Genomic DNA, 20,763 nt, shown 5'->3' with positions numbered 1-20,763 from the left:
GAAACAACAGATTTTTGCTTGTATCATACTTCTAAGAGTCTGCTGGCTCACATGGCGTAGGAGGATCAACTCTAAAAACAGAAACTCTTTCTCCCTTTTTTGCTACTGCTAGCACCCAAAACATGGCATTGGTAGGATCTTATCTTCCAACACTTAAAGGTTTTCCAAGAATGACCTCTTTAATTTTTTTCAAAGTAATCTTCATGAAGACAATTTTGCTATGTTGAATAAACCAACTTACCTTCCTTACCTGTCTGAGCTGCATTTAAGTTGCTGTGTAGAAGTCATACCTAGATTCAGAACAGGTCCAAAACCCAATTCCAGTTGACTTCTAAATTACGTTAGAACAGAAAACAATGAATTATGCAATCTCTCAGTAGTAGTGTATCAAGAAATACTGAGAAATAATGACCTCAACAAATCCAAGAGGAAGATAGTTCATAAAGTATATTCCCTACGGTGCATCCATGTCTGGAAAAGGAAGAAAAAAGAACCCCAAGAGCATTTCTAAAAGACACAATTTTGCTGCTGTCATGGAAAAACACATAATATCCAAATTATGAAGGATGGAATGTGTGTACAGAAGTTCTTACTGCAGAGAAAACCTCACTAGGGCTGGCTTCTTGTCCGATTCAAGAACAATACTTAAGATAACATGATTTTGGTTTTAAGAGCTAAAATAAAACCCTCCTGTGTCTCTGGAAATAAAGTAAAGCCAAAGAAAACCAATTTCTTCCTTTTTGGAAGCTCAGAAAGCTAACAAGGGACAGTGCTGATAAAACAGCAAGTACCTGCTCTGACACCACTAACACAATCCCCTTGCCAAGTAAGGCCACAGCAGTGAAAACCTGTGGGACCCTTCTACCTCATTCTCATGGATTTGCTCATGCAGGTATACAAATTCTTCCTGAGAATTCACATAGGTGAAATAAAATGTTGAAGACAGGTATTTGTTCAGAACAGTTTTTTATTTAGAACATATACTGTGCCAGGTACAACTTTGTCAAAACACAGAATGCAATTATCAAATCTAATAAAAAGTATAAAGTCTTATTGAACAATCAACTCTGGAAAATTTTAACATTAACATTGCACAGCAGAGTCAAGTCATAGCATATAGCCATGATTTGGGTCTGCACAGATACATCCAAAAAACATGAATAAACAGCAGTTTAGGTAAATGAGCTTGTTCCTTGCTATTAATACAGTAAGAATTAAAGCTTATCAGCAAATAAAAAGAATAGAGATCACATTCTGTTATTACAAATACTGTCAAATATAAAATTCCAACTTAGCCATAAATTGAGTAAGAAGTGTCCTGTTAAAAGGGACGAACCTTTTTCCAAAGATTTGAACTACAAGGAAGTATAAACCAGAACTAGTTGTGTATTGCTTACACATATAATCATACATCCTTGATTCCTGGAAGAAGAAACAACACAACACTGAATAAAACACAACCTATATAAAACTTTTTTAAACTGTAACAGTGCATTAATGCTTCTTGGTGAGCTTTAAGTAGAGTCATCCAAGGGATAATCACAATTGGTCTTTCCCATCACTGTAGCTTAGTTTTCTGTATACCCTAGGGAAAAAAAACCCAAAACTTTTTTTTAGATGATTGAGTAAATGACAAAAAATAGTGTATTTGCTGAAACTCCAATGAACAGGATGAAATTGAAACAAATTGTCAAAGCAAGGTATCTGAATATCTTGACTGTGAACAGCAGCAGGGCTCCTTGTCTGCCTTCCTATGTGCTTTCAGAAGCTTTTCATGCTATGTCATTTTAATGCCTCAGTAGTGCCACTAGATGAATCCAAGTTATGTATATCCATTAAACTTTGAAATGCAATCTGAAATGTATTCACAAATAGTTAAAAGGTAAAGACAAGTGAGAACACCTTGCATATTACTTAAGAAATGGCATAAATTTTCTCACCTATTTTAAACTAATTTGGTTTACATGTGACAATTAAATATAGCAGTAAAGCTATAGGACAGTGTTCACGCAGAGCTGAAGAAAAGTTCCTTAGAGATGAACATTTCCTTTTCAGAAATCTCTTTCATAATCATCTTCTAGATAAAGTCAATCTGGTTCCAGAGAGAAAGACGTTATTCCTTTTCTTTTCACAACCATTCATTACAAAATTGAGCATTTTTCCACATGGCTTAGGCATTAAACATTTGAGGGATCTGAAGCCATTAAAAAGCTTCACTGCTGGGAACCATAGAAAGCTAAAAATATCACACCACATGCCTCAGGAAGCTTTCCAGCTGACAGTCCATTTTGGCTACAAATCAGCAAACATGTATTTGTGTAAGTAAAGAAGAAAGAAATAGATTTCATTCCATATGACTTGGAAGAAAACTCAGAAATCTTGACTTCTCTACTTATATGCATTAAAGAAAGAAAACCCATTTCCTTTAAAACAGTAACTAATCTTACAGGAATGGCTGTTTTGTATAAGGAGACAGGATGATGTAGTAAGGAAAAACAAAACGAAATCCAAGACCTGAGAAGAACTTTGCTCAGCTAAGTGGGCATACTCAACATCACAGAAACGTCCTTTCATACTCATCAGCTTGTCTCTAATCTTCCATGATATAAGAAATAATCCAAATATAATATTTATCAATATTTTATTTATGTCTTTGTAATACAAGCCTCTAAATTTCAATTCCATCTTTGCTTAAACAAACTTTTTTCTTTACATAATTGAACTTTTCTGGTCAAATTATCCATACAAGTAGTTTAGAAAATGCTTTCAGCCTTCCTTTGAACTTCTAATTCAAACACTGTCAGTTAATGTTGGTATCACCCTTATGATGAGCTCAAGCATAGTGAAAATATTTCTTGACTGAGCTTGGGAAGCCAGCATAGTGTCTGGTGACAAATTACACTTATGGCAAAAAAGCATGTAAAAAATGTTTTGGTAAATAAAATTAGGAATTTTTTAGAGAGCTTTTAATGATTTTAAAATCCTTAGAATATTAACTGCTTGTTATTAACAATCCAAGAGATCTGAAGCTTGATACTCCCTTAAAAGTTACCTATTTTTTATGAAAACCAGACATTTTAAGCCAGTATTCAGGGAACTGAAATGAGTGTCCTGCTTCCAGAGATCTAAATACACTGCCAGTAGTGATAATTGCAGGAGGAGAGGATCCCCTAACATATTCCAAACAGAGGCACTGCTTGTTCACACAGAACCAAAATGCAGGTAGTGATGCCCAACTGCACAGAGGCCAACTTTTGCAAGTCCTTTTAAATGGCAATATGCTGCATTCCTCTCTTCCTCTTCCTCTGCATTCAGCTTAAACACAGAGCCACAATCAAAACAATTCCATAGCACATCTAAAATAATAACTGCCTTTATAATGAACACCAGATAAGGATTACAGTAGGCATTAAGCCAGGTCTTGTGCTCAGCAGCTCTCCTTGCTGGAGTCTGGCTAATCTTGACCACACACACTTGCCTCTCAGTGTTCAAGTCTGCAGGTGTGATTAGCTTGGGCTCTCCCACACTCATTTCCACTCTACAAGTATGCATGCCACCTCTGTATCTTTAATACGGGTGTAGAGGAGTAAGAATTCATTTTGAAATCTCTTTAAAAAAGAGGTTATTATTACCTTGGGTGACACTTCCTCACATTTCTGAAAGAGCTGCAATTCTCCATTGCACCAGGCCAACCAGAGTGTGCACCTGCAGTCCCAGATTCTGGTGATTAGAAACAGTGGATGAAAAGGGCAAGAGCAATGTTGAGTAGCATGAACATTACAGAATGTTGTTTAAGTATTAGCATATTTAAACATTGGAAGCACTTAAATGGGCAAGTTTCCTTAAGAAAATACTCTTGCATGAATTAATGAAACTAACCTTGCAGGGAAGTGCCAGGAATACCAAGAAAACTTTCATCTGAAGAATCATGAGATCCAGAGCCCTGAAAATAAAGCAGCAACATATAACATTCATTAAAAACATATACGATTTCACAACTTGCCTCATAAGAAATGACTGTGAACTTGGAAATAAGTGTCTCATTTAAATCAACAAGTTTAATGATTCCTGTGAAATCCTATAAAGATTAATTTTTTTGTTTCACCTTGTCCATCTATAAAATTAATCTCATCATTTCAGGACAACACCATAACCGAGTCACTATTTGAGACCATTTCTTCCAGTGACATTGTCTATTAAAATGGAGTAAAAACTTTCATTTAGAACCATTTCAAATTTATTAAGTATAGAGAGCTTCATCACATGGATCCAGGAGATCTGATATCCCCAAGTCCCCAGAGCTGTAAAAGCTGACTGACCAAAAAGCACCAGAAGTATGCTATCCCTAGTTAAAACAGCTTGCAGCTCTAATCCATTCTTAAGCCCTTCTCCAAATATCTAAAGGTGCACAATTTTTTTCCCCCAAGGTCCTTAAATACCTGACAATGACAGTTGTGATCAGCAAAAGAGCTGGGGCTGCTACAGTTGTATTTGCTCAAGAAATCCATGCCACCTGTCTGAAGATTACCCTTTTTACTGTGGGAAATATCCTGACATTTCCTTGAAGAAAAACAATGTTCTGGTGTAAGTTTCAGTCGCTTTTCTGGTGAACAAGGAAGTTGGTTTTCAAAATTTCCTCTTTTAACTCTGGAAATTGCAGAATAAGTTCGGACAGGAGACTTAACAAGAGCATTTACAGTTTCAGGTATCTGTATTTCTTCATATTTCCTGAAATTTGAAGCTGTCTGAAGCCCAGGAGATTTTGGAACAGACTCCCCACACAGTTTTTCATAGAGCCTGTCAAATTCTATATCACACTGTTTAGCGGACCTCCCAGAATCACTTAAATTACTCTTCACTAATCTTCCTTTCTCTTCAAGGTTCTGTGAGTTTAAAAGAGGTCTTGTCAATGTCAAAGGCTTTTGGAATTCTTCAGAACACACTTTGTAGTAGAGTTCCTCAAATGCATCTTCATATTTATCTGGCTTCTTTGAAGGACTCTGCTTCATGAACCAGGAGGAAAATGGGTCTTTGTACTGGAAAGAAGTTTGTCTTTCAGAAATTATTTTTTGAGGATATACGAACACAGTATTTGATGATGATCTTGCAGGAGAACAATTTGTAATAGGGATAGAATTGTTTCTATTGCCATGGGAACTACAAGCCGATGAACACAACTCTGAGGTACCAACAAAAAAGTCTGTTTTCTGAGTCTTATTCTCTTTTACAAGATAAAATGCTCTTGAATCTGAACTGGCAGTAGATGTTATAAAACTGGGTCCTGAGAAACATTTGTAAGAATATTTTTCAATTTCTCTGTATTCTGAATGCTTTGGTGTGGCAGTAGTCTGTAATTCATCTTCAACTAGAAATGTCTCCCCCATTCTATCCATAACATCAGGAAAAGTAGTGTGTTTGCAGATTTCTAGGCTTTTTCCAGATGCCAAATGTTGTTCTAAACTTGAGTCAGAGTAGTGCATTTTGACTTCATTTTTATCAGCATAAGCATAAGGCACCAGCCCAGATGAATTACTAATGGGGCAACTGTCATGACAGAATTCTCTGCTCTCATTTCCAGAAGTTGGATTTTGGTTGTCTTCACTTCTACAGCTACACATGCTGTGAAATGATTTCTTTAGTTTACAGGGTCCGAACCCTCTCATTTTGTCTACAGTGACATTGAGCTTTGGTCTTCTAGAATGCCTCTTCTTGGACCGTAGGTGTCCAAACATGTACTTCAACACTTTTTTCTGAGAATGCTTCGCCATGAGCTTTGTAAATATCTCTACCATTGCTGGATACAAGTCTGCAAGAGTTGTATTGCTCAAGGAGCATTCCTCATCTGCAGACTGGTATTCTCCAAGGATACTATCACATGAAGTTGGTCTCAGTTCTGGACATGGTCGAATCCTGGGTGAGGCTATTGTATTTGATGAAATGGGAACAGCAGAATGGTGTAACTGTGGATATTTGGATGAAGAACACTTATTTGACAACTCTAGCTTCTTTCTGCAAACAGCAGCTTGACTGCCTATTCAAAAAAAAAAACCAAAAACCAAACAAAAAATAACAGTGAGTCAAAAACCAAAACAGAAGACAGAAAAAAATCCAAACCTATTAAGGCATTTCCAATGATATACTGTATGACTTAAAACCAACTGCATATGATTAAGATAACCTTACTGATTATTACAAAATAAAAAATTAATACACTTCCTAACCACACGGAATTCACATATTATAGAGGAAAGAAATTAAATGTATTGGAAAAAACACACTATTCAACGTAGCATAATATACAGATATCCATTGCAGAGGAAGACTTCTTTGCCGTTTTGTGACTCCTGGTCAGAAGTAACAGCCTTATACAAAAGGCTTTGTTACTTTTTTTCTGTGTCCCTTGAAAGCTTTGTACATGGCTAGTACAAGTGCAGCTTTTGCTTTCATAAACCATGATGAAAATAATGTTTTCTGTAGATGTTAAGCCTAAAATATTTACACTAAAACACTTTTGCTAGCACTAAGTCTGGAAAGTTCTGAACAAAGTTTACTAGCAAAGTATCACTTTGACTACCAGTTGCCAGCAGACCCAAAGCCACTGTATTACTTGCCTTAAATTTAAAATAAGGAAAACTAAAAACCACTGCTCTCAGTCAGTTAATGCTGCTGAATTTTCTAACTATGCATATTTGTTCCTGAGGCTGCATGAGAAAAGCTGGATTTATATACGCAAGTTATTTGCTTTCTGTTTTCCAAGTAGATTTTGCCATAAACAAAATCATGTCTAAATTTCCTTTGAAATCCAGGCGATTGAAATTTTCAGCTGAATAAATAATGCCTTTGTTTACAAGAACTGAAATATTTTTTCTATTGAATTTTAATGAAACCACATTTTTCTAACTAATATTTGACCAACAGACAAAAGACTTAATTGTACCAAGCAGTTTTTGCCCTGGCGAAGTTGAACGATGGCTTTTCAACGAAATTGGAGTTTTTATCTGAAAAACAAAGAAAGAAAAAACTAAACTAATGTTCTGAGCTTTTTGCTTGTTAAAGATATCGTCAAAACCTTACTTGTGACTTCCTTGCCTCTTGCTATTCTTGGTCATAGTCATGGTCTTTAGGGGCTCACCCAAGTTCAGACAAAGTGGAAAACATCTAGTCTAAGACTTCAGTAGGAAGTTTTAGGAATTACCAGTTTATTCTTGGAAAGCTATTCATTATTTTTTCAACTTACACATTATGTGTCATGTATTAATCCCTATCTCAAATATAAGAATTTATCCAGGGATCTATATCTACACACAGACCTGAATAATCTAGACATTTTTGGCAGCTCCAGCAGAAAAGAGAAGCTGTACCCTGTATCATGACACTTCACCTCTGATCTTCCTCACCCCCCAAATCAAAACAAAGGTAATCCTTTCTTTTTCCCCCCAAGTAGCTCAGATTTAGACTTTTTGGAAAACAGACAGCTCAAAGATCAACCTGCACATCAGGATTCAAAGATCAAAGTATAAAAGTAAAAAAAAAGTGAAAACCAATTTGTAAAACATTTGCTGTTTTTTACATATCAGAGCTGTCAAAACACCAAGATCCTACAATGTCTACCAAGACATCAAGCAGAAGAACAGTGGGAGAACCACAGAGAAGTTGTGTTAGAATAAAGTAAAAGCTCTTTAACTGGGTAGCAGTTAAATTAATTCTAACTAATAACTTAGAATAGGAAAGTATGTTACCTTTACCCATTTGGGAATATTTCTCTCATCACCTTGTAATATCACATCCACTGGAACTATTTCTTCCTTGAAGATCTGTCCATCATCTACAATCAGATTCTAGGAGGAAAATAAAATTATTAAAACACATAGAAATTACTGGCACAGGCAACTCCAAAAACGATTATTCTGATTTACAATAAACAAGTATTCTTCAGATGAGGATATGCAACCAGCATAAACTTACTTTTAATGTATACATCTCAGGCAAAAATCCCCCCTCAAAAACCAAAAAAAAAACCCCAAATCCCAAGAAGGATCTACATGCGAAGATGTATGAAAAAGAATAATTTAACAAATTTATTCAGGGAAGAGCACACACTGGCTTAAAGATCCACTGATAAAAACAATCAAACCAACAAACAAACCACCCAAATAAAGAAAAGAGAAAAAAAGGAAAATGGTTACAAAGCTCTGATAATTACAGCTGCAAATCTTTACATGTACTCTTAAAATCCCATGAGAACTCACATACAAATTAAGGTCTACTCAGCAACAATCCTCAATGTGAAATCCAAGAGAATTTTGTAAGAAAAGGCAACTCATTAATAAAACTGTCCCTTTCTGAAGCAGATTGTATTAGCTGTTGTCAGAGAGAGGACACCAGCACTGTGTTAAACAAGTAAGGAAAGTATATCCCATTTTTGGCAATGCTATTTGAGCAAGCAGAACACAGGATGAAAATGGCTGCACACACAAAGTGTGTGTTATATTTTTCCCCAGCAATGTAAATTCTCTGGCTAGTCCTGACCATAGTCTAGTTTGGGAATCAACAGGAGAAGATTCCAGGCTGCTTTTGTTACAGCTGCCATTATTTCATATTTACTGTTTGTTTTAAATCATGTTCCCTATTTATGCTAGACTCTCAGGTGAACGACCGTACTTCTTACAAGTGTTTTCACCTTATGCTCCATCTGGTTCCTCTTTTTCCTTACCTATAAAGGCCTTTCTCAGAGTTGCCTGTTGATGCAACTGGCCCACTGGTATTAGCAAGACAATAATATCACTTGCCATTGGTCTTTGTGACACTGTTTATTGAACCCCTCACTTGCTAAAAAATGTACAATAAGATGCAGACTATATCAAGTCTTCTGCTGACTGTATCAACTCATCAGGCATGTGTAAACTAGTCAAAAAGTTAATTAATTAATTAATAGTTAATTAATTAATAGTTTCTATTGAATCATTACATTCTATCAGACACCCAAAATTTTACCTGGAGGTGAATGCTTTCAAATTTTCTTTCTACTGAGACTATGTCACCACTTTCTTCACCTGCAATTTGAAGGTAAATATTAAATAAAATATAGCTGAGCTCAAAACAGAAATGTTTTTAAACACACACTCTGCAAGTTATTGACTGCACTGTCTTCATTCTAAAAAACAGTCTTCTACACTATAACTTTTAGCTGTATTACATTTCCATTTCAATTCCAATTGAAACGTATGGTTTGTTGGTTCATAAATGACTTCAGTGGAGCAATGAAAGGTAAAGAAAACTTGTTTGCAATCAGTTCATTAGGATTTATATTAAACATTTCAGAGAGCAAAATATTTTTAAAGGTCTTTCTTTTGTTGCTCTGTAGGATTCATTAATCATTAATGCAGAATCCCCACTACATTCCTAAATATCCCAACAAAGATAGCAAGGACTTCCTATCACACTTCCTCTTAGTAGCTTCCTCTTGTCAAGACAACCTTAGGATGCACAAAATAAGAAATAAGGCACACTTGAGAATATGAAAAAACAAGTCTGGATCTTTTAACTCAGGTTTAGGTATTCTATGAGTGCTTTTGTGAATGAAATGCAAGAAAATACTTTTTTCCTCGATGTAGCCAGACCTTCCAATTCATCATTAGGTAAAATCAGTCATCCATGAGCATAAAATACATGACTGCAATTTCAGCCCTGATAGCTGAATTTCCCAGCACTCACGAGAGGGAAGGAAAAAGGAGAGGAGAATAACATTGGAAATTGTGAGTGAAAAAAACCTCCGTTATGATACCTACCACCATCACTGCCTTGTCATACTACTCTTAAACTGCTATTACTCTTTCTGCCATACAATCTTCTTCCTCCAATATAATTGAGCACAAACCTGTCAGATTGCTTCCTAAATGTTCATCAAGATGAACAGACTGGACTGCTACAAAAATGGGCAGTTCTTGAGATAAAGGGAACAACTCCTGTGTCCAGGAGTGGTTGACTCCATCACAACAATTATAAACTATTAAAAAATAGCTTGTATCAAAGCATGAGTTGGTTTGTATACAAGTGGAAAATTCTTCTGCATGTGAAACCTCAAAAAACTAATTTTAGTATATTTTCAACGTGCTGGTATAAACATACTTTCAAATCACCGGAACTTCAGTAATTAGCAGAAGGCCATGGCACAGAACGGAAAAATAAAAGTATTTTCTCCAGGAAATCGGAAATTGGTTTTAAAGTCCAAAGGGAAATTCAGTAACACCTTTGCACCTCAAAGGCAGAACAGAGAGGAAAAAAGAAAACTTCCACCTTTTTCTCTCAAAAAAATGACCTTTATTACAGAAAGCTATTTCACGGGAGGTGCATCCAAAACACTATTATTCCCTAACTTATTTATCCCTTTCTCCAAATTAATTCCGTTTTCTGTGATAGGATAGTAGACACAAGTAATTGTTATATACAAGTTATTGTTGATGTACTCTGCCATGCTACTTCCTGAGAAAGGAAGAGGGTAATCCTAATAACTTTCCCTATTAAGGAGAGACTAATACTTGCAGGCCCAGGTGAGAGCTGTTCCACTTAACTTTTACCGGCTGTAGACAAGCTCTGCACACTTTGAACACAAAAATAGTGAATAATACCTGGAAGAAACTCTGCCTTCACTGAGAAGTGTGAATTGTTCTGAATGAATACTAAAAATGGAAAACACCTGCCTAAAATTAAAATTTTAGCTAAAACAGCTAAAGAGATATTTTTTTCTCTTGAGTTAGTATGCCCTATTGGTAAGCTTTTATATATCAAAAAACCACCAAAACCCAACCAAGAAAAAAAGCCCTGGAAAAACCCACCAAAACAACCAAAAGCCAAAACACCACACATCCCAAACACCACAGTGCACTCAATTTTTTATGTGAGGAATCCAATCCCATATCCCTAAGAATCTAAATTCTACATCTTACTGTATTTGGAGATAGCTGGAACTCACAAGAGGTTTCTACAAATCGTCACCAGACTCCTTGCAGACCATTCGTAAGAGGAGAAGGGGATAATAATTTTATTGTATGCTGCTATGAACAAACCAGAGTCTGAAGCACTTGACTCATTTATCCCACAAGCGCAAAAGGCAAAGGAACTTACAGAAGCCAAGCTACGGGTGCCTCTGAAATATTTTTCCTAGGCTTCATTGAGCAAGTTGAGAAAAATGTTCTGCTTTCTAAATTGGCAGAAATTATTGTATCATTCCAAGGCTTATTTGAAATTATCCTCTCAAATGACAGTAGGAAACATTTCCCTCAACAGGGAAGGAATTGTCAGCCTTAGAGGCAGCTATGTAGATGAACAAGCTAATTTAATACCAGAGTACTTAAACCCCAAACTAACCATCCTCTACTGCAACTTCTCTTTCAGCCATTAACTGCTGGCTACAGCCTAGCCACGGCTTAATTTATGAAAAACAGTAGAAGTTTTCATTTGCTCAAGAATCAAAACTGTTGGATAATACCAGCTATAAATATGAAAGAAAAAGTCAAAGTCAGTTCCCACTAATTAACAGAATCAAGTAATTATTTGGGAATACAAGGTCAAAACCTTGCTAAAAATCTTCACGACACTGATGTCAAGACCTTTACAAACACTTCTGAAGAATTGTTACAACTGACTGCAAACCTCTGTTTACCACTCCCCTAATATTTAATGTATCTATGTTGACTACTAATAAAACTTCTACTGACAACTAGACCAAGGTTTTTATTTCACTGTTCCTTCATTAGGAAAGCAGAGTTGAACACATTCCACATTGACTCTCAATGTATCAGGGAATCAGGACTGAAATTTCAATGAGGAATATAATTATTGATTTCATAGAACTACCCATACCTTAGACTCTTGCTATTCCTATTCTCTACCTTCTGAAAGGGTACAGAACATGTATGAAAACTAAGTTTACTATATTACAAAGTGATGAAAAAGCTATTTGCATCTTTCAAAATAAAGTTAAATAAAGGTTAGATAAGTAGTAAGTGAAAAAACCCACCTGTATCAGATATTTCCGCACCAGAGTTCTCAGAAGATTCCTTAAAAGCACGTGAAAGGAATTTCAATAGCTGGTAACTTAAGCTATCTTAATTAGTCCATAGAATTTTTCGGCTTTCACTACTTGCTCAATTTTTTTGGGGGGTGGTGGTAGTGGTGAAACAAACACCACCAGTTGTATTCCACAAATTCTGACCAAATCACACCATTTTTACTAACAAGTCTATACACAAACTTACTTTGAGTCAAAAGAAGCTATTCTAGACTACACAGATTTTACAAATAATACTTTAAAAAGTTACACCCACATATTGCCTAACTAAAAAGGTACTTGATGGTTAAAAGCCTATATCCAACTGCTCTCCCTCTCCCCCTTCAAATAAACCTAGTAATTCAACTGAAATCCAGTACAGATATCATGATACAGGACCACCTGCTCATAAATGATTTCTTAGCTTGTGACTCCATAAATACATTTTCCCAAAGAGGCTGACATAAGATGGTTGGGGTTGGAAGGGACCTTAAAGTTCATCTCGTACCAACCCCTCTGTGATGGCCAGATTGCTCCAAGCCTCACCCAGCCTGGCCTGGAACACTCCCTCAAAACAGATGCAATGTAGCACCCATACCTGGTGTACTGTTGAGTGTTCATCTTCAAAATCACTGCTCTCTTCCTCTGATATTTTTTAGCATGAAAGGGGGGGAAAAAAAAGTTCTATTACTCTTATAATACTTAGCCTCTCTTGTTATTTTTGTTCTCAATTTCTTTTCTTTTTCCCTCTATTTATGTTCTATCACCAGTGGCTCTAGTAATTGGTTTCTTTTTCTGACTCACTCTGGCCGATCACACGATAATGAAACACAAACCAAAGTACTCCAGCACACTTTTTATCACTGTTGAACAGTGCAGAAAACCTGTTTTGTGTGCTTCATGTTCAAGGCACCTGTGCATATCTTCTAACACGGTGTGTGCTACTTTTACAGCCGAGTGTGATATCCTTGGTCGGCTCAAACAGCTTTCAAAATTGTCTCTTCAGCATTTGATTATTCCAAAATAAGTCTATTACTCTGAATTTCTTTGCATGAAATTGAAGAAGTTTTACTTTAAGTTTCAGCCCTAATTTGTCAGACACCTTTCTCCATGGTCAACCCTACCTGCTATCATCTGAGAGTTAATTACGGGTATTCCCTCTTCTGTTATTTACTTAAATAAAGCATAAACCAATAAAGCGTGCAGGAGAAATCCTGTAAAAAAAATCCCCCATGCTTCCCTCAAATTTGGACACAGACCACTGATAATTATTCTAAGCACAATTTTCCAGCCAGTGGCTATAAAATCACTCTCATAAAATTCAGCAAGCACATACCTAGAAGGCTCTGGCTTAAAGTTGTAACTGTCTCTGGAAATTAATTTTCATGATTTTACAAAACACTATTGTAATACTTCCTTAACAACATATTATTTTAGAAGCTGAACAGTGCCTTTTCCAAAGATAGCTGGATTGGGAACAGAGGGAATTAGAAGAACAAAGTAGTGTCCAGTTGAAATCCCTTACTGAGCAAAGTCTATGAAACACCACAGAGCATATTCTGTTTCCACAAAGCTTCTCAGAGAAAAAAAAATTAGGCAGGTTATATATATATATATATATATATATATATATATATATATATATGATGGAAATATCACTTCTCTGGGAGGCTGAAATTTAACATACCTGGCCCTCCCTCATTGAGAGCTGCAATATATATTAAAAAAAGCCCTCCACTCAAAAGGATTGTCATTTGAATCAGTAAAACTTGATGAGGCTGCTGGACATTCTATCCAAATATTAATGCTCAAATCTAATAAAATTCAGAACTGTGAGTTGGAAAAAACAACACTAGTCATATTCAAAGGAGAGGGGTCCATTTACAGGTATTTGTTTAATGCTTACATGTAATAGCAGAAAGCTTTCTGTATCTTCATTTAAAACACTTAGGTCTACTTAAGAGAAAGTGAGTAAAATCTGTACATCACCTTTAATAATCCATAGTCAGAACTATCTTTTTTGGGTTGAGGGTTTTAGGTGTATGGGTTAGTTTGTTTTTGTTTTGTGGCCTTTTTTTTTTTTAAGGCTAACAGCAAACACAACAGTTGAAATGTTTACTCATGTGCCTTTGTGATTTAAATAGAAAAACTCAGAGCAAGGTATGGTTTTCTTAAACTGGATAAAATCTGTGAAATTCTATTTTCTATGGAATAAATATAAATAAATACAAGCTTAAATACAAATCTATGCAGGCTTGTTTTTTATAAGAAAGCGGTTCACTCAACTTTAACATTTAGTTAGAAATTTCTTCCCTAGGATGACTTAAAATGACACTTTACTCAAGTAACATTAGAAGTTGCAAAAACACATTTCTCCCATTTTCCTCCTTCTCTAGGTCATCTGTAATGCCGTACACTGAACTTTAAATTAATACGATCAAGACTTTCTAGCATTAAAGAACTCCACGTAAACTCCTCTTTTTTTTTTTTTAAGAGCTTCTAGGACATTCAGATCTCAAAGTAGATTAGCAAAGATTGGCCAAATACTTCTTGTAAAATACTTCAAGTACTGTATCTTTGAAAAGACCTTTTGTTCTCTTCAAGTTTTACAACAGACTATAGCAAAATTTTTCTATTACTCCACCCCATTAGCCAAACGGAACAACCACTAAAGACTGGGACCATCTGAAACTTTTTGTACCAGACCCTTATTTTCCAGCTCTACATTTAGATTTCTTAGGCTGATTCAAAACCTGTATCTGACCACCGTATGGACAAATTTGTTGGCAGTGCTGTGGAGGAAGAGAGGTGCTAGGCAGTGCTTTGTCCTCTGGTGCTCCAAGTTTCTCAGATGAAAGCCAAAACATAATACAAAAAAAATCCCACTTCAAAACCTTGAGAGGATAGAGGCCAACATACCCTCCCTTAGTGAGGGTGGCATGGTGACATTTTGGCCACAATAGCACCCAGCAATTCTACAGGCTGGGGACGGTGTGGCTGGACAGTGCCCAGGCAGAAAGGGACCTGGGGGTATACGAATATGAACCAGCAGTGTGTCCTGGTGGCCAAGGCCAGCAGCATCCTGGCCTGTGTCAGGAATGGTGTGGCCAGCAGGAGCAGGGAGGTCGTTCTTCCCCTGTACTTGGCACTGGTGAGGCCACACCTTGAGTGCTGTGTCCAGTTCTGGGCCCCTCAGTTTGGGAAGGACCTTGAGACGCTTGAGCACGTCCAGAGAAGGGCAATAAGGCTGGTGAGGGGCTTGAAACACAAGCCCTGAGAGAAATGACTGAGGGAGCTGGGGTTGTTTAGCCAGGAGAAAAGGACTGAGGGGTGACATTATCACTCTCTGCAACTTCCCGAAAGGTGGTTGTAGTCAGGTGGGGGTTGGTCTCTTTCTCCAGGCAGCAACCCACAGAACCAGAGGACACAGTCTCATGCTACATCAGGGGAAATACAGGTTGGCTATTAGGAGAAAGTTTTTTATAGGAAGAGTGATAAAACACTGGAATGGTCTGCTGGGGGAGGTGGTGGAATCACCATCCCTGGATGGGTTTAAAAAAAGACTGCATATGGCATATGGTGCCATGGTTTAGTTGAGGTGTTAGGGCATAGCTTGGACTCCATAATTTTGAAGGTCCCTTCCAACCTAGTCATTCTGTGTGATTCACTCTACTACACTGGAAAATGTTCTCCACCATCATTTATCCCAGCAGAGATATTTTATTGGAACACAGAGCTCCTTTTCCAAAAAATGTTCAGATGTCACACATCCCCCCACAAGTAGTATCATATTAACACTTTGGTGTACAGACGTGCTTTGATTTCTATTCTAGAACTTGATTTCTAATAAAGTAGCTGTATGCTACTTTTTCCTGGAGCCATCCTGATTCATTGAGTACACTGAAGAAGCTGCTACATTTTGGATATTCAACCTCATGAGTTTCTTTTAGTACATGTTTTTTAACATGCCCACTTAACTAGAAATTTTCAAAAAGCTAACAACATTCATATTTCAGCACTACATGCATGGAAGTCAGGCCTGGAATTTTTAAGATTCAATGGTTATCTGACAAAACTGACAAATACAACAAAAAACTCTTTGATTAATTGAGAAGGGGTGCCTATTTTAATCAACTTGTTATGATAGCACCATGAAATATAATATATTTAATCTTAAACATTTTAAATTACATTTCTGAATCCTTGAACGGAAGTATTGATGACTTATTAGACAGTTTCCCACACAAAGCCCAATGAGTAGCCTAAAGGGTTTAGCATGAACCTGAATACCTTCCTTTAAGCCAAGACTCTTGGCTTAAGATAATTTATAACAGGATTTTTTTTTATTAAACAAACATTACCTGTGTTCTTTGGTCTTTGACTCTTGTGCTGCAATAGAAAAAAAAAAGAATAATCAAAAAATCAGAATAATCAAAGAAAAGCAAAATAATTTTAACCATTGTCTTTATTTACTTTAGTATAGCCCACAACTACAAAACCATTCAATTTGCTCAGGTTTGCCCTGGCCTGACCAGAAAAGCCACAAGTGCCTGGTAAAACTTACCTGATCGTTCACTCTTTCCCTTACTGTTGCTGCTGAAGTCACTGCAAGAACATACCCTGGCCCACATAAGAGGCTAAGACAGAGAATTTCCCTCACAGTCTCTTATGGATTTGGTCAGGAAACTTGTGCAGCAATGCTTTGTGCACGAGGTATTACCAGGAGTGGAAAGGGAACCCTAAATACAGCCTCTTTTTGGTCTCCATTAAAGGCACTCTTGTTCGCTCAGTCTGAATTTCATTCCTCATACCCTCACTCTGTGCAGTTCAGAATAGCTTCTGGGTTAACTGCCAAGGCACGTCATACAGGCCATGGGTTTACCTGACACACTGACTAGTGAGACTGCAAAGATTCTTTAATTAATCTGGCATTGTTTCACAAGGAAGGAAAAAAGCAACTAAAGATGAAACCAGAAACCCCTGGGGAATCAAAGAGCTGATTACCTGAACAAAGATAAATTGATTCAATGCATTAACTGCACTGAAAACATTCTGATGAGTTCCATAAACTAGACCTTCCCAACAGAAAGCAATTGAAAAAAAAATTTTCTCCAGGTTGACTAGTGGTGCTAACCACTGATAAATGGTCATCTATTTTAGCCTAAAGCATAAAAAAAAAAAAAATCTTAAACTACTCTAAAACTCCATTTCAAAGCAGATGTTGACCTCTTCAATACCTCTGAAATATTATATGGCAAAGGTAAGATTAGAATATAATCCTATCTATCTTTACATCCATAACAAAATATTACTGTATTTTGGCTGCATGGTAGGACTGTATTATTAAATACCTCAAATAGTGTTTCTTTCCATTTTCTAACATCTTTGCAGGATACTTTGTCCCACCGTTTTGGTCCTAGAAAAAACAAAAAGCAACAGTAGTACTACATATTATAACACCATCTATACTGAATATCACTCTAACAAACATTTAGGAACAACTTATTACAGACTAACAAAGCATTAGCAAATCTGAACTGTCTGCCACCACATTTGCTGAAATAAAAATTTAAAGGAAAACAAACCAGAAGAATATGGTAATTCAAGCTGAGAAGTCAGGCAAGACAAAAAAGATAATCACATGCTGAGTCTAACAAGACTGAGCTACAATCCAAAGAGCATTACACACCCATATTCTACCAAGACAGGAAAAAAAGGTAAATGATTTTAGTTTCTAGATTTTAGTCGATGAAGGCAGACTCCATGGCATCTGAGGTTAGTTAAAGCCATAATTAAGGCTCTTCAGGACTGAGATCCATATTCATTCCATATTGAACAGAGCCCACTAACCCAAAAGCATAACAAAACCTTTACAAATCCAAAGCTGTACAGTAACAGCATCTATTAGAGTACTCTAGGAATGTTTCCTCCCTCTCCCAATGGATAATGTATATGAGATGTAAGCCTGCCAGTCTGTAAAAACCTTTGGTGCACAACTGGTACTTCCCCCATCTCTCCAGTAAGTTATAAAATCTGATGTGGCAATTCATGGTAATTTTGATAGGGCTTGATTTTTGGTGAAGAGGGAGAAGGCCAGTCACAGAAGTGATTTTCAGGGAAGAGCTGCTAAAAGCTTCTCCCGTGCCTGGCAAAACTAATCGCTGGCTGGCTCTGAGAAGAAGCATGCTGCTAAGCCCATTAGAGAAGCTGGTAATGCCTCGATGACAATGTATTTAAGACCCAGAAAAACTGCGAGCAGCTCATTTTCTCCCTGGTCTCCAAGGAGCGGCCAGGGTGCCGGCTGCTCCCTTTCCCGGCGGAGCCCACAGGGGCACGCCGCGGGGCCCGTCCGGCACCGCGAGCAGCCAACCACGTGGCTGAGAGCAGCGCCCGGAACGCGCGGCAGGATTCGGCGACCGGGGCCGCTGCTATCTCGGCACGGCTCGCAGTGAACTCAATTCTCTTGGCCGCTCGTAGCCAGCCGTGCTGCGGACAGAGGGGCAAGGGCGGCGGCGGCTTTTCTTTTCTGGCGCCCGCATGAAAAAAAGGCGCGAAATGTAGCCGGAGGGGATCTCGCCTTCACAGCGAGGAATTCTCCTGCGCAGAGCCCGGACAGGGTCCACCTTTCAATGTTGCAGAACTCTGATCGACCAATTACTATGAAAAACTGGATAAATCTTGTCATGGGTCCACATGGTTTAGATTTATGCTAACCACATTGGAACATTCAATGAAAAGGTAAAGAGAATGTCTACCTACTGCACCCTGATGTTTGGCATAGCAGCAATTTCTCAGAGCAGAATTCAGAATATTAAGTGAAGATGAAAATACAGAATCCATTCATGCAGATCAACTCCTCCTAATGTCTCCCTTCCTTTGCTTCCTCAAAGTCTTTTCCATTTTGATTTTTCTTCCTTCATGTCATCCAAAAATTACCTGTTTTTTTATCCTGAACTTTTAGAATAAGCATTGTCTTGTCTAAAATGGGGCATGCAATAGACTAAAAGTGCGCATAGGAGTAAGCTCTTGGTATTATACTAAAGTCTACATATGAAATGTCATACCTTAGTGAACAAAATTCAGTATCTGTCACACTTAAATATTCTGTAGCTGCCAACACATGTATGCTTTACTAAGTCCACACGCACAATATGGAAATATTGTAGCTTTAAGGAGATCTTACCTTCAGTTGTATCATAGGTGAGAGTGTATATGGACACAAGTATATCATCCTCGAAAGGCTGGTTGTACTAAATAAAAAGAAGCATTAAATATTAGAACAAATTATCAAAGTAATGTCTTTAATGTCTGTTTTATGTATTGTTTTTAGGACAATTTTTTGTTTTATGCTAAACATGAAGTTATCAGTATGTTGTTTTATTGGCTAAAGCTAGAAGTCAGCAATCTGGAAATATTAACTCCTAGAGGAAACCGGTGTATTTTAAGCATGTGTGCAAGCAATTCAACCTAAGGCATAAGCCAGCCACTGCTAAAACAGGGCTTCAGTGAGTTTTAAAATGCAATTAAGTCGCTCTCTGTGAGTGTCACCCAAACTAAAAGCAGTCCCCAGCTAAGACCAGCAGCTCATGACATGTAAAAATATCCGATGTGCCACTAGCCGAGAAGATCCTTCTAGAGCCCGATTTAGCCCGGCAGCAGCACAAAACATATTCCGAACGGGAAAGCCCGCATCCCGAGATAAACGCGTGTCTGTGCAGGGAGGAGTATTCCCACACCTTAAATATAGAACGGCTCCCAAGGAGAAGGATTCACGGATGGAGTCCCCCACTTCCTGTAGTTTCATTGAAAACCCCCCATCTAGCGCAAGCTAATCGGGGTTAAGGACACTATGAAGTCAGCTCGCACTTGTGACTAAGTCGCGTATCCAGCGCGGTCAGCCCCAGGTGTCCGTCCTGCGGCTGTATTCCGGGAGCCGGCTCTTGCCGGCCCGCTCCTGCCAAGGCACAGCAGTGCGCGCCCCAGCACAGAGGGCTGCTCTCAGGCCCCGCTTCCCCGAGCGCCTCAGGACGGCGCCCGGAACGCATGGCCACCCCGGTCCCATAGCTCACCTGCTCAATTATTCGGCTCATAGATGCCAGGAAGCGAGCCTTGCTGCGGTGCAGCCCTTCCTGCATCGCCTCGCTGTCCATGCTGAAGGACTACTCTCGCCGCCAATCGGACTCACTCTGCACACTGCGACGGGCCGCTACCCCGATTCAAATCGCGCGCGCCACCCCCTCGCTGCCTCCGATTGGTTGTTGTTCAAATCAGTTCTGGCGCTGTAACCAATGGGATTCCGCGGCGGACGGGCTTTGTATTCTGATTGGTTGCTGGCGCTGCTGCATGCCCGATCACTCCGCCTCCGAGTCCTGGCCTTGGGCGTGGCGCGGGCACTGTTCCACCTGTCAACATCGGCTGGCCGTGGTCTCCCATTGGCTGCGGGGCCGGCAGCAGCGGCCGGCCGCGGTCTCCCATTGGCTGCGGTGCACAGCGCTGCCTGGGCACAAGGCCTGTGTCCCACTGGCTGGACGCGCCGCCGCAGGAGAAGGCGGCGCCTCGGAGCGCGCTCCGGCCTGCGCAGCTCCTGGCCGAGATTTACAGTGTGTTGTGTCTCTGTCGGATTCGACACAGACGGCCACAGGGATCGGAGCTGGGGAATTTGGCGTTCAGTGGCCGGCGGTCACGCCCTCCCCAATCGCTCCCCAGCTACTTCC

General features: G+C 38.6%; 1 protein-coding gene across 3 annotated transcripts; it reads right to left on the bottom strand.

Moving 5' to 3' along the window:
- Nucleotides 1-955: 955 nt before the first annotated feature.
- Nucleotides 956-20,395, bottom strand: HJURP (Holliday junction recognition protein). Of its 3 annotated transcripts, XM_053971993.1 has the most exons (13): nt 20,119-20,395; nt 19,233-19,299; nt 17,401-17,465; nt 16,411-16,438; nt 12,648-12,694; nt 12,020-12,059; nt 8,995-9,053; nt 7,740-7,838; nt 6,938-6,998; nt 4,440-6,031; nt 3,880-3,943; nt 3,633-3,720; nt 956-1,585 (listed from the first exon to the last, which is right to left on the bottom strand). In XM_053971993.1, the coding sequence occupies exons 1-13, from the start codon at nt 20,197-20,199 to the stop codon at nt 1,540-1,542; spliced, it is 2,337 nt and encodes a 778-aa protein (XP_053827968.1). In that variant the 5' UTR covers nt 20,200-20,395; the 3' UTR covers nt 956-1,539. The 3 variants fall into 3 exon arrangements, with proteins under 3 accessions (XP_053827968.1, XP_053827970.1, XP_053827969.1); XM_053971995.1 differs by lacking the exon at nt 12,648-12,694 and having other exon boundaries at nt 20,119-20,209; XM_053971994.1 differs by lacking the exons at nt 12,020-12,059; nt 12,648-12,694 and having other exon boundaries at nt 20,119-20,394.
- Nucleotides 20,396-20,763: the final 368 nt, after the last annotated feature.

Source organism: Vidua macroura, chromosome 2 (assembly GCF_024509145.1).
Source record: "Vidua macroura isolate BioBank_ID:100142 chromosome 2, ASM2450914v1, whole genome shotgun sequence".
In the NCBI taxonomy this organism is placed as follows: Eukaryota; Metazoa; Chordata; class Aves; order Passeriformes; family Viduidae; genus Vidua; species Vidua macroura.
This window is presented reverse-complemented; position numbering and strand designations above follow the sequence as displayed.